Here is a 13,745-nt window from a genome sequence, read left to right as displayed (position 1 = left end):
CCCTTTCTACTCTATAAAGTTGGCATGGCTCATTTGTTTTGTCTTACCCTGTCATCTGTTCACTTGTCTTCGGTAAATATATAACATTTTCATTGGGGAAATGTTTCTTCGGAATGGAATTGAAAGAGTATTGAACAAGCGTCTTACAGTAGCAAGCTGCTTTATTTGCTTTTAGACAAAGAAAATAAAAGTACTTACGCTCAGTTAGTGAAAGAGAAGTCAAATTATTAATCATCTAACATTCACAAGAATCGACAAAATATATAATCGATCACAATTTCAAATTTGAATATAATTAAAGAAAAATGTTCTAGTAACTTATTATATTTAACAATGTTTTATTATCGACTAGCTGTCGTCCGTGACTCCGTCCGCGCGGAATCTAAAAAAAACTTAATGAGGAGCCTATGTATTCTTCAAGACTATGTTCTATATGTGTGCCAAATTTCATCAAAATCCGTTCAGCTGTTCCGTAGATATCTTCAAACAAACATCCATCCATTCATCCATGCGATAAATATTTGCATGTGAATTTTTTGTAAGATTAATTAAATTATAAATTGATTGTTTTTTTAATAAAAACCAGGGGTTATTTATTAAATTCGCAATCTAGTTAAACACGGTCTTTGTCTCGAATACGCTTAGGACATTGGAGTAAGTTTATTGTATATGCATGAAGATCTTATAAATATAACATCGCATCTCAATTCGCTGTAGACGAGATAAACATCTTTTCATCTGGCGACTTGACACACGACACACGATAGACATTGTCTCAGAAACAAATGAAATGCGTTATTTTAAACAAGTAATATTTACTGAGAAATGTTACGGATTGACAAATATTTCTTAAATAATATACATACTCGAAATAGCTCGATATAATTCGTCATTTCAGCGTCATAATTCTTAATTTAATATAATAAAATAGTTTTTTTTTAATCTTAACAATTAATAAAATAAATCTTAATAATCTTACAAAATAATATAAATGCGAATGTTAAGATGGATGTTTGTTTGATGGTATCACAGCTGAACGGATCTCGATGAAATTTGTCATACATATAGAACATAATCTGGAAGAACACATAGGCTTATAAAATAGGCTTAATTACTTTTTCTAATTCCACGCGGACGGCGTCGCGGGCGACAAGTAGTAATATTAAACATATTCGATAATACTCCATCAATATTTCGTGATTTCAGCGTCACAATTCTTAATGATATAAAATCGATTTTTTTAATATCTTAATAGCTAATAAAAAACTTAATACTAATATAATTGCGAATGTTTAAATAGATGGATGGATGTTTGAAAGTATGTCCAGAACGGCTGAAGGGATCTTGATGAAATTTGGCAAATATATAGAAAACTAGCGGACCCGACAGACGTTGTCCTGTCTACACGTCTTTAATTTGAATAAATTAATATGAAGTTAATATTTGATGAAAATTATGAATCTAAAGCATTCCCAGATCCCCTTGAACACACACAAAAAATTTCATCAAAATCGGTCCAGTCGTTTGAGAGAAGTTCAGTGACATACACACTCACAGAAGAATTATATATATATATATAGTCTGGAAGAATACATAGACAAAAATTATGCCTTATTCTAATTCGCGGATGAAGTCGCAAGCTAACGCTAGTCAATTATAAAAGCGTAAATAGAAAATAATTATAAAAGTTCATTTATATTATTTTTAGGAAATGTAACTGAAATATTGCCCAAAAAATCTAAATCTCAAAAATAAAGCATTTGTTTAATATCCTACATCATAAATCTACCAAATATGCGGTTTGATTAATTAATTTAATGTTACCCGACTGACGGTGCTTCATCCATTATTTACATTCATAAAGATAAAAGTATAAAACACACAAGATTTTTGTACCGAATATTTCTTTAGCGTACAGTTATAACATGCGGTAAATTTTACTTCTTATTTATTATAAATGCGAATGTTTAGAAGTATGCATGTATGGTCTGAAGGTATCTCCAGAGCAGCTGCAATCTCGCTGATTTGGCATAGAAGTAGAATAAAGTTTGGAAGACATATTAAGTAGTCGCGAGTGACTGTTTGGATGAAAGTATGGATGTTTGTTTGAAGGTATCTCTAGAACGATTAAACGGATGTCGATGAAATTTGGAATACATATAGAATATATTCTGGAAGAACACATAGGCTACTATGATTTTTAAATCCGCACGACACTCGGTCGATAGCTAGTATTTAATAAATTGTTTGACAGTAAACCCGTAGCAGCCGTAGAGTTCGTAGACGTCTACGAAATAATACATTTACTAAGGTCTACAAAAGCAGCATTTTTTGCTAAGTTATACAAGTAAGTTTCCTATTGTGTAACAAAACAAGCGAGAAGTGTTTGATGTATTTGCTCCTTGACTCTGATAGATGGCTACTCTAAAACATTGCTATTCTATTTGCTGTTTTTCTTTTCTATTTGTTACTCTTAAAACATAAGTAATGGCCAGTTAAAGTTGACTTTTAATATTGTTGAAAATTGATTATTATTTAAGGAGTGCGAAAGGGATGACTATCTTTTTGTATCAGTCTTTTGTTCAACTGTTTTATACTAACGTTTTATAAAACTCTCGTTAAAATATGTCCAGCCGTTCCGGAGGTTATCCGGAACAAATGCAGAATTGCGGACAAACAGACAACCAAACATTTTAGAAAATGGTTTTACGTTATCAGTAACGCAAATGCAACATGATCGCAAAATAAGATTTTTCTTAAATCAATACAGGTTCTTCAATTTTATTATCTTTATTCTTTCTAATATTATAAATACGAATATTTGGATGGATGGATAGATGGGTGTTTGTTTTAAGGTGTCTCAAGAATGGCTGTATGGATCTCACTGAAATTTTTCATAGATTTAGAACATAATCTGGAAGAACACATAGGCTACTATTTTAGTAACTCCGCGCAGAAAATATATAAATTAACAATCTATAACAGAGAAATTTTCTTTGGTATATAATCGTTTAAAAGTCTTCTAGATATAGATAGGACGTAGAACCGTGTAAATTGTGATAGTACTGCGGTTTCCTTGTCACTTGAAATTACTTGTAACATAAATTGAACGTTGGGGAATAACTGCGTACATTATTCAAGTTACTAACAGCGTCACCTCGGAACTTACCTTGTTATTAGTTGGGCACACAGAGGCACTTACACTCTACATATTGTTGTTAATGAACGCAATGTAATAAGTTGACGTTGACTTTAGAACTTATGTAGGCATCCTTTGTTTAGTTAGAAATCCCTTAAACAAGACAGCTTATTAAGATTAAGGATATAAGATAAGATAAGCCTTTATTCGCTGACATAAACTTAAACCACTTTTTTTAAACAGAAAAAAATAAAATTATATTTTGTTTTCAGCTTCCAATTGCTTTATCAAGATGTCCTTCGACATAGGCCTCCCCTAGATTTTTCCATAGTTCCTTGTCCCGGGCTAAACTTCTCCACCCCTTCGGTAATTCATCTTCCCATCGATTTGTTTGACGTCCTCTCTGTCTTTTCCATTTCTGGGGTACCATTCGATAACTTCTTTTGTCCATTTGTCATTATTTGTCCTGACCAAGTCCATTTTAGTTTTTTGATTTCCTTAGAAACAAGATTAAGGATATGCCTTAGTGTAAATTTAATTTGTCTTCTTAAAGAAAGCAAAGTAAGACTGTTGCAGTTACAGGTTAAAAATGTTTTAAGAAAAAAGTTCAAATTTTTTAAATGTTGTCTACCCTGTCACATTATTGTGATATGAAATTAGTGTTATAAAATAGTTGTAAGGCAAATTGCGAAACCAAATAAAAGGTGTTTTAGTCGCCACTTTTGATTTTATTTCTAGCAAATCAAAATCTCCCAAAGCCGGCTCCACACTCTTGTTTGCTACAAACAACCACAATTGCCAAGCACCTAACACAAACTTCCCAACGTTTGGCAAGCTTGCTAGTTTGTTCCGGATTGGTAGGATCATTATTTAATATACTTTTATTCGCGTAGAAAAATCGAAAATGGCACAAACAGCGAACACTAAAGGTAAACATCTATCCACACATTCATGTTCGTTGTTTGATTCGTTGTTCGCTGTTCTTTGCCAAGTGTGGAGCCGGGTTAACAGTCATAACAAATCAATCAATTCGATAGTTCAATTTTATAGCACTGGATTGCATTTCTCACTCCAGGTTTGTTTGTATAGGACAATAGAGAATCGAAGTGGCTATCGATGTTCTTTGTCACTAGCCATTGTGTTGTTATCCAATCATTTGATTTTGAAACTTATTTGCGTTACTTTAGAACTGCAATTTAATAAATTTTACTATAAAACTTACTAATAATATAAATGCGAATGTTTACATGGATGAATGTTTGTTTGAAGGTATCTCCGAAACGGCTCAACAGATCTCGATAAATAGTCTGGAAGAACACATAGGTTACTACTTTTTTTTTTAATCTGCGTAGACGGAATCTCGGGCGACATCTAGTCTTTAATATTTGCACTCTCAAGTAATCTCTTCTTGTTCTTTATTTATTGTTACCTTCTTCGGAGAATCAATTTTAGAATACTTCTCAAGTTCAACAAAAATACTATGCTAAATTTCACCCTTTTACGTAAGGGTGATAAGCAAAATTACGAATCCTACATAATACAAGTAATAAATATAACTTGCCAGACTTATTTGCCAAAAGACTATTTTAGGTAGAATATTTTTTATATCCGAAAAGCGTTTTTACCATGACATTTCCAGTGCCGTCAATCACATCATAAATTGAATTGGGCCGGGCAATCTCGTAAAACGTCGTATGGAAAAAATTTCAAGAGTATTTCGTCATAAGTCGATTTGCCGTTAAATACAGAATAAATGGATAAACGTTTAAGTAGATAAATAACCATATATTTAAAAAAATAATAATAATACAATAAGTCGGTGGCTCAGAGGTTAATTTGACTTGTAATCTGCAGATCCTGGGTTCGAATCCCGTCCATATATCAAAGTATTTTTCGATTTATATATGTACATCTATTCCACGTTCTTAAGTTGAAGTAAAATCATCACGACACAACCTGCACATATCTGCAAAGAAATTGAAAGAGATGTGTGATATCAACCCGCATTGGGCCAGCGTGGTTGACTATGGCCTAATCACACTTAACATATGTATAGTTGTCTCCGGGCTTTTAAAAAATTAGCCGATAATAACAATTAAAAAGGATATCAAAATTAATTAGCATATATTTTTAATATTATATATTTCAGTGCGAAATAAAAATACAATAATGTTTGAAAACATATCACGTTTTAATAGTTGAACTCAATATCTAACCGTAGAATTTTACTGCAGTGAAATAAAAAAAGGCTACACATATTTCATTTATAACAAAACAAATCACCGCAATGGAATTCTACTCTAATTTAAATCAACTTGTATTTTAACGTATGTCAATCTCTGCATATTCCGAATTTTTGTCTGGTTCTGGAACATTCTAGAAAAAAAAAATCTTCTCTTAACAACATAACTAGGAACTAAACGTTAATATTTTTAAAGACATATTAACGAAACTTTATAATTGTTACCTTAGTGTTAATTTCGTAAACTAAAACTACACTTAGAGACTTCTTAATGACTGAATGCGTAATAGTCATAATAAAATGATTCTTATTAAATTGTAATGGTGTCAATAAAAATGGCGTAAACCTTCTTGAGAGTAACTGGTGTCATGGTGTCTGCATAGATCTTCCAGAAGAGAGTAACGTGTGTGTCTGTTAATCTCTGCTCTTGTAATGACGTCGTCAGCTCCCAGTTGTCGTTCTTCAAGTCTGTTACTATGCCTGTCACATTATAATACAAAACTTTCTATTGAAAAATATTGACAATTGAAGGCGGACAGGCGTGTGTTTGTCAAGGCATTTAATACTAAGAATAGTACAAAAAAGTTTAATGCTGTACACACCATGTCGTCTTAACCATGCCTGGCTTTTTGAACTTTGAACCACTTTGATGTAGATATCAGAAATGTTGGTGTAAAATTAATATTACCAAATATTTACATAATTTATTGCATGCAATCTGCAGGTCCTGGGTTCGAATCCAACCAATGTGTTTTTCCATTTCCGATTTACATATGTACATTTATCCGACGTTCTTACGGTGAAGGAAAACATGGTGATGCAACCTGCACATATCTGAGAAGTAATTCAAAGATATATGTGAAGTCAACCAACCCGCACTTGGCCAGCGTGGTTGACTGTGGCCTAATCACCCTTAACTCAGGGTAGGCTCCGAGCCCCTCGATGGGGACGTAGAGTGAGCTGATGATGATGTCACCCGCGATTCATTCCGCGTGGATTTAAAAAACAGTTATTAATAGCCTATGTGTTTTTCTAGACTATGTTATACATCTGTGCCAAATTTCATCAAGATCTGTTGAGTCATTCCAGACATACCATCAGATAAACATACATCTAATACGCATTTATAATATTTGTATGATGATGAATATGTGAAGATATGAAATGACAATACAAACCGGAGACCGTGGCGATATAAAGCTTTTCTCTCAAGTCCCTTTCTAATAAAGTGATGTTAGGAGTGACTGGATAATTCATCTGGAATTTATAGTTTTAACTGTTGATTTTCTAAAATCGTATTGTCATCTGTCTTTATTAAAAACATACAGACAAAAAGCAAAAGTAATCTGTCTTAGTATAAGTTCTTAAAGAGTGGAATTTAAAGATATTGAATATTTTCTAGTATTAGGAAGGATATCCGACAATGTGTCGGTGCATCGTCGCATCACTAGCCTTATTAAAATATCAATGTTTATGTCCCCTCACTATTCAATCTGACACTTTTGGGAACTAAATTTAGCCATTCCCTCTTAAAGATTCTAACTAATAATGTCTAAAACTAGTTAGTAATATTTTTTTATAAATATAGCCTCTTTCTTGCCAACCGATTTACTAGAAATGCATTGTTATATAAAAGTTTTTTGTTCCTTCTCTCCGTACCAATTCACGAACGTAAACGAATTCCCAGTAAAACTAATACAAAGTTCGTGAGTGCAGAACGAATGAATTTTACTTCCCTTTGATTTTTACGAACGCGTACCGAATTTTTTACACAATACCAAAAAAATGTACCGAAAAAATAGGATTTTCGGATTTTGGATTTATGGATTTTCGTACAAAATAATTAATCTTTACCCGCACGTATTTCAATATGGATTTAGTGTGGACAGCTTGCTTCCATCTACCAAGTCTTTCTAATGCTTCGCAAATCATTTCCGGTGATATCTTGGAACAAATCAGATATGTTTTAGTATAAATCAAATTTAAACTAAAAGACATTTAGGACACATAATTCTTGTTCAAAACTACATCTTTGTAATAGTTCAAATACTTCATTACCTCATTATAATCTTCTCTATCATTCTCATTGTCCATTAATTGGTTATTTGTATTCATAAATAGAGAAGACAGCATCTTGCTGGTGGAGCCTGCCTGGATGCACACTACAACAATACAACCTTAAAGAGTCGGCTTTATTTTGTTGCATTAAAACCAAAAAAACTGCACAAAAAGTATAGAACTAGATGAATTACTAAACATTAAGAAAACTTTGTAAATGATCGTAAAAAGCAAAATGTTGGGTAATTATCACACTTACTGTGTTCTTTTTTGTTTCTTCCTTTATCACCCAGAAGCCACATATACTGCATTAAAGTGCAACAAAAGCCTTAAAAAAAGTTTAAACAGTAACATAGAACTACAATTCTGACCTGAATTTAATTTATGCCTTTGCAAAGTACGTCGTCTTCTTTTAATAATTTTAACTTTTTCAAGTTTCCGCGGTCTTCGTCTCCAAATATTCTTACGTCTTCGTTTACCATTAAATCTGTTCAAAGGCGTTAGTCCGGGACCGAAAATGAAACTCCAATAAATAATTAATATTTTAATTCCTTTTCTAATACATGTCAATGGAACAGATCATCAAAAACACAAGTGAAATGTCAAACTACCTTCTGCGACATCGGTGCCCGCAGTACTGACAGCGGGTTTGCATTCCGCGGAATAACGTAGACACGGAGAAGTCACGAGTTCTTCTGGTGTTTCGACTTCTAGGCTCATATTTTACAGGTCTTCTTAAACCTTGGCTAGCTCTAGGTCTAGCTCGCCGCCTTTGCACCTTGCCGACGCGATGTGTCTTACCTTTCTTCTGATCGGAAATTTCTTTCATTATCCTGTTAATTTTTGATATCTCCTGAGCCTCGTTGGCGGTCGTTATATAACTGTTGTCGGTGAACACACTTGATTCTGATACGAATGAATTTGATTGCACGTCTTGTTCCTCTTCCCGCACGTCCTGCCGGGAGTTGTTGCTTCGATCCTCGATTTTACTTGTGGACGGATGGCTTGCCTGTTTCTTATCTTCGTCCATGGTTGATGATTTTTTAATAATTAACTTAAATAATTTTGTAAATTTCTTAAAATAAACACATAAAAATGCAGATGTCAAATGAGTGAAAGGATTTTCTTTTTCTCAAATGACAGAAAAAATTTCAGCGTATTCGAAAGTTTAGCAAGAAGGTTTGATACGATTAGGGGAGATACATTCAAAATTGCAACAATGGTAGTTTTTCAAAAAATTTCAGTATAAATTTGAAAATATATATTGAATTTAAATACAGATGGCAGTAACTAGATTAATCATGATATTCGTTGTACTATAGATGTTGGTGCGGCTTGAGCAAGACAGCGCACGGGTCGAGCGCGGCATGCGCAGGGCCAGGCGAGGCGTGGGTACCCGCGCGGCACACGCAGCCCGCGCCTACCGACGCCTACGGCACTGTCGAGTTCCAAGGCGGACCACATCCCACCAAAGCACAGGTAACTTGGAAATGCTTATATAGGGTGGTGCTGAAGAAGATTAATGAAATAGATTCTTAGTAATTCGTTATTATTTTAACGAAAGTAAATTAACTAATATATTACAGTACGTTCGTCTATCACACGACACGCGGCCGGACTTGATAGTTCAATTACTGACGAGAGAATGGGCACTAGATCGACCGAAACTCCTCATCACTATACAAGGAGGAAAGGCCAACTTCGACCTACAGCCAAAGCTGAAGAAAGTACTCAGGAAAGGTCTGCTCAAAGCCGCCAAAACAACAGGCGCATGGATATTCACTGGAGGAACTAATACAGGTTCGATAATACAATTGCATAAGTGTAAAAAAAAACTTGTTTCTTTCTTATAATATGTCTCTGTCAGTGAAGCGGGATATTAGACTTAAATAATTAAACACAATCAACACTTGTGTATGATTTTTTACAGCATCTTCGAGGAATCTTTTGCGAAAGTAATATTGTAAAGTGAGAGGGTTAGAAATGTGATTAGGCCTGGGATACCTGGTATAAGTATTGCAGCTGTAACATCGTTTCTCAGGTGTAACCCGCCAGGTGGGCGACGCGCTGCAGCTGGAGAGGTCTCAACGTGCAGGCAGGGTGGTTAGCATCGGTATCGCCCCGTGGGGTATAGTGGAGGGCGCGCACGAACTCATCGGCAGGGGACGGGATGTGCCGTACCATGCTATTGCATCTCCCAGGTAAATGACCTAATATTATAAGCCGCGTTCAGTTTGCCCAACTTTGAAGTTTGGTGTGTCATGCCATTAGTTACAAGCTTATCCGATGTTTTTTTTTATTTTGCAGACAATTGTTTTATTAATTGAAGATGTAAATATTAAATGGCATTACAAGGACTTTTATGGAATTGTAATAAAAAAAAACATTTTCATCTCCCCAGAACAAAAGAAAGAAAGTCGAAAACTTTCATGTTTGTAATTCTGTACGTAGTTCCACTCTGATGGTCAAATGCTTTGACTGTTTCTACGAAACATACGCTTGTGTACAAACGAAATATAAATTTGTTTTGTTTTCTAGACCGTAGAGACAAATAAATATTAGGGTTGGCACAACACATATTACTTCTTACTAATATTATAAATTCGAATGTTTAGATGGATGTTTCTTTGAAGGTATCTCAGGAACGGCTCAACGGATTTTGATGCAATTTGGTATAGATGTAGAACATAGTCTTAAAGAACACTTAGGTTTATTAAGTTTTATTAATCCGTGCGGAGGAAGTCGCGAGCGACAGCTAGTCTCTAAATAAATAGCTAAATTTCTACAAGAACCACTCAAACTGTTTACTTTATTGCCTCGCGTAGGAGGTACATAAAGGGAAGTGTCTAGGGACCGAAAAGTACGCATAAAGAAGCAACAAGTTGTAAAAAAACGATCGTAATATTAGAACTGCGTCGAGGGGATGAAGGAACGCCCGATGTATCAGAAGTTGGAAAATTACAAAGGGAAATATGTACCTACATATATCGTGTCATTAACTTAAGGGGTGATAGAAATCTTTTATGTTATTTTTATTATTTCGAGGATATTTTATATAATTTTTTTAAATACGTTTTCTCGATAACAGTTTTATTAAGTTATACTCGATAGCTTTTTGTTGAAAACAACTGTTTTTTTTATTCATTCGCTTTTGAAATTGTATAAGCATTAAATTAATATTTTCGCAAAAAAAGTTTCTCAACGCAGTTATTTTATGAATTTAAGCTTAATATTATATGCAAGTTGTTGTCTTGATATATCTTGAAACAGCCTATATATAAAAAAACTAGCTGTTTTCCTCTCCGCGCAGAATTGAAATAAACTTTGTGTTCTTCCAGATCTATCCCTACCCATCTATTTCAAATTTAATGTAGATCCATACAGCCGTGTGATACCTTCTAACAAACAGCCATACGTCTAAAATTTTCATTGATGATATTAACACGAGATTATTTTTTAATTCAACAGATCAAAGTTAGCAGTACTAAACAACCGTCATGCATACTTCTTACTGGTCGACAACGGCTCAGTAGGCAGGTACGGTGCAGAGATAGTGCTTAGAAGAAAGCTGGAGAAGTACATTGCCGCACAAAAACTACATCCATGTAAGTAAGGCTAGCTATACACGGACTGCTAAACAGTGTAACTGCATCAATAATATCACATGTAAAGACACAAATAAATCAGAATGCAGGTATATTTTTTTAGCTCAATTAATAATTATATAATTTTAATTTTATAAAAAACAAAACATTGAATTAATTGTTTTCATTACAATGCAATAATTAATCTAAATATGTATAAATGTATAAAACAAAGTCGTGTTAATTACACTATTTATAACTCAAGAACTGCTTTACCGATATGGCTGAAAATTGGTGAGGAGGTAGCTTAGAGCCAGAAGACGGACATAGGATACTGTTTATTCATTTTTTTTCGAATGTATGCCTTGAAGAGCTGCTTTTTATTTAACTTACTAATATTATAAATGCGAATGTTTAGATGGATGTGATGTGAATGGATGGATGGGTGTTTGAAGATATCTCTAGAACGGCTGAACAGATCTCGATTAAATTTGGCATAAGTATAGAACATAGTCTGAAAGAACACTTAGCGTTCACCGGGCGAGCCGGGCCAATTCGTACGAAGATGTTAAAGCATGCTCTACCACTGTAAAAGTAAGAAATAGGATACGTCGGTGTAACCCTATCTTATATCCTAACAGACACACATTCATCAACGCCTGTGGTGTGCCTGGTGATAGAGGGCGGTACTAACACGGTGCGTGCAGTACTGGAATACGTGACTGACTCCCCTCCAGTGCCAGTGGTGGTATGCGACGGCAGCGGCAGAGCGGCAGATCTCATCGCATTTGTACACAAGTTAGTTGAACAATATAGAAATCATGATATTGTCTTACTCAAAGTTTATAATGGTTACATAAGCAATTCCTTATTGTAATTTTATAATACTTAATCTACACTAAGGATCTCGTTTAGTGATTACTATGACTACAGCAGTATAGCAGTAATGTGATTTTAAGATTGAAATATACTAAATAAGACGTCAATTTTAGTGTATTTTAAGAAGAATGTCATTCAGTTCGATTTCTATTCCAAATTGTTAGTTTTTCATATGAAATGTAGGTTGTATGTAATCGTCTATGTCTAGGTACGCATCAGAAAGTGGTGAGCAGACGGTATTGGAATCAATGCGGGACTACCTGATAGGTACGATACAGAAGACGTTTGAAGTGGGCCTGCAACAAGCCGAGTGTCTCTACGGTGAACTGCTGCAGTGCACGAGGAAGAAGAACCTGGTTAGTCGCTTAAATGTAACTGTGGTTTACTGTCGATAAATATACAAAACTTTATAGATATATCTCTTCTTCTGTTTGACCAAAAATGTTTGTGTCCAGATCTTTTTCTTAGAGGAACAATTCAATAGTAATAAAGATTTGGTTAAATTTCTCTTCTACTTGTTAAACTTGTGCTCAAGTTTTTTTTCTCTATTTATCTTTAACCTCTCACATTTTTACTTCTTACTAATATTATAAATGCGAATGTTTGGATGGATGGATGTATGTTTGTTTGAAGGTATCTCAAAAATGGCTGAACGGATCCCGCTGAAATTTTGCACAGATGTAGAACATAGTCTGAAAGAACACATGGGTTACTAATCAAGTTTTTTTTAATTCCGCGCGGACGTAGTCGCGGGCGACAGTTAGTATCAAATATTTTCCGTAAGATGAATATAAAATTCTAAAGCGGATATCTTACGGATATTGTTTCTTGCCTTTCAATAGCGTCAATGGTGATTCAGGAAGGCTTTTTATTGAGTATCCGGTACATTTCCTATGGGGATTTTTACCGCCAATGTACAAAAACAGATTGTTGTCCCTCTCAAAGTATTTGAAAAAGAAAGCGACAACTAAATGCTTTTTTAAAGTGGAGTAAGCAAAAATTCTCAGCGTCATAATATCAGATACGGTGTTAGGGTAGGGCGCGGTTGGGCGATTGCCCAGGGCGCTGGACACACAGGCGCAACAGAGATATGAAATACAATGCTACATGTAACCCGGAAGGGGTTATGGTAAAAAAGGGAGGCACCGTAGAAATCTCGCCCAGGGCGCTAATAGTCCTAAAATCGGCACTGTCATCGTGGACAAACGCATCCTTAAAAAATATATCACTGGAAATAATAAATCAAAATTAACTAAATTCTCCGTAAACATTAATAAAGTTTATTTAAATAATTTAACAAATATGTATAGATTTAAAAACTGTTCCTACTATCCAGACGAACTATCTGTCGCTTGTACTAATTACATTTTGTTAGGTCTGTTCGCTTGAGCTTGTTATTTCACAAATTCAATGGACGTTCTATTTACTATCCAAATCATATTACCTCGTGTAGATTCGCTCTTAATTTAATCTTCTCAGTTATTATGAAAGGTAATGTAGACGAAGCGTTCAAGAATATAATGTACAGTATTCTTGCTCGTTTAAAACTGTTCTTTGTTTAGTTGTATTTCGGTAAACTGTAGAATTAAAAGATATTAATAATTCTGTATAAACAGAAATTATATCCGAAAGTATATACAATTAAACCTGGATAAGATAAACCTCTAGAAGCGAGTCATTTTCTGGTACAAACCAACGACATCTATAAGCGAGAAACTCGGACAAGAAACCTATATGAGTGAGAAAAATCTCGTAGTCCCTTGAATTCTCGTTTAACCAAGTTCGTTCGTATGACAATGTAACACTATACTTCCCTTATTCATCATCAGCTCACTATACGTCC

The 13,745-nt window shown here is 34.4% G+C and overlaps 2 protein-coding genes across 12 annotated transcripts in view; one reads left to right on the top strand and one right to left on the bottom strand.

The window, feature by feature from the left end:
• Trpm (transient receptor potential cation channel, subfamily M) overlaps window positions 1-13,745 on the top strand; it is a 125,411-nt gene that overhangs the window by 94,469 nt on the left and 17,197 nt on the right. For all 11 annotated transcript variants that reach the window (XM_013307083.1, XM_013307091.1, XM_013307085.1 and 8 more), the window contains 6 exons: window positions 8,762-8,918; window positions 9,026-9,239; window positions 9,481-9,640; window positions 10,908-11,044; window positions 11,665-11,821; window positions 12,111-12,258. In XM_013307083.1, coding sequence (XP_013162537.1) covers window positions 8,762-8,918; window positions 9,026-9,239; window positions 9,481-9,640; window positions 10,908-11,044; window positions 11,665-11,821; window positions 12,111-12,258 — 973 coding nt within the window. The remainder of the gene's footprint in view (window positions 1-8,761; window positions 8,919-9,025; window positions 9,240-9,480; window positions 9,641-10,907; window positions 11,045-11,664; window positions 11,822-12,110; window positions 12,259-13,745) is intronic.
• On the bottom strand, window positions 5,339-8,565 carry LOC106114030 (uncharacterized). The gene is made up of 7 exons (XM_013307103.1): window positions 8,051-8,565; window positions 7,811-7,926; window positions 7,440-7,543; window positions 7,236-7,325; window positions 6,560-6,638; window positions 5,728-5,861; window positions 5,339-5,515 (listed from the first exon to the last, which is right to left on the bottom strand). The coding sequence occupies exons 1-7, from the start codon at window positions 8,467-8,469 to the stop codon at window positions 5,462-5,464; spliced, it is 996 nt and encodes a 331-aa protein (XP_013162557.1). The 5' UTR covers window positions 8,470-8,565; the 3' UTR covers window positions 5,339-5,461.

The sequence above is a fragment of the Papilio xuthus genome, unplaced genomic scaffold, assembly GCF_000836235.2.
Source record: "Papilio xuthus unplaced genomic scaffold, Pxut_1.1 DF828142.1, whole genome shotgun sequence".
Lineage (NCBI taxonomy): Eukaryota > Metazoa > Arthropoda > Insecta > Lepidoptera > Papilionidae > Papilio > Papilio xuthus.
The sequence above is the reverse complement of the archived record's forward strand: the minus strand, read 5'-3'. Positions and strand labels throughout refer to the sequence as shown.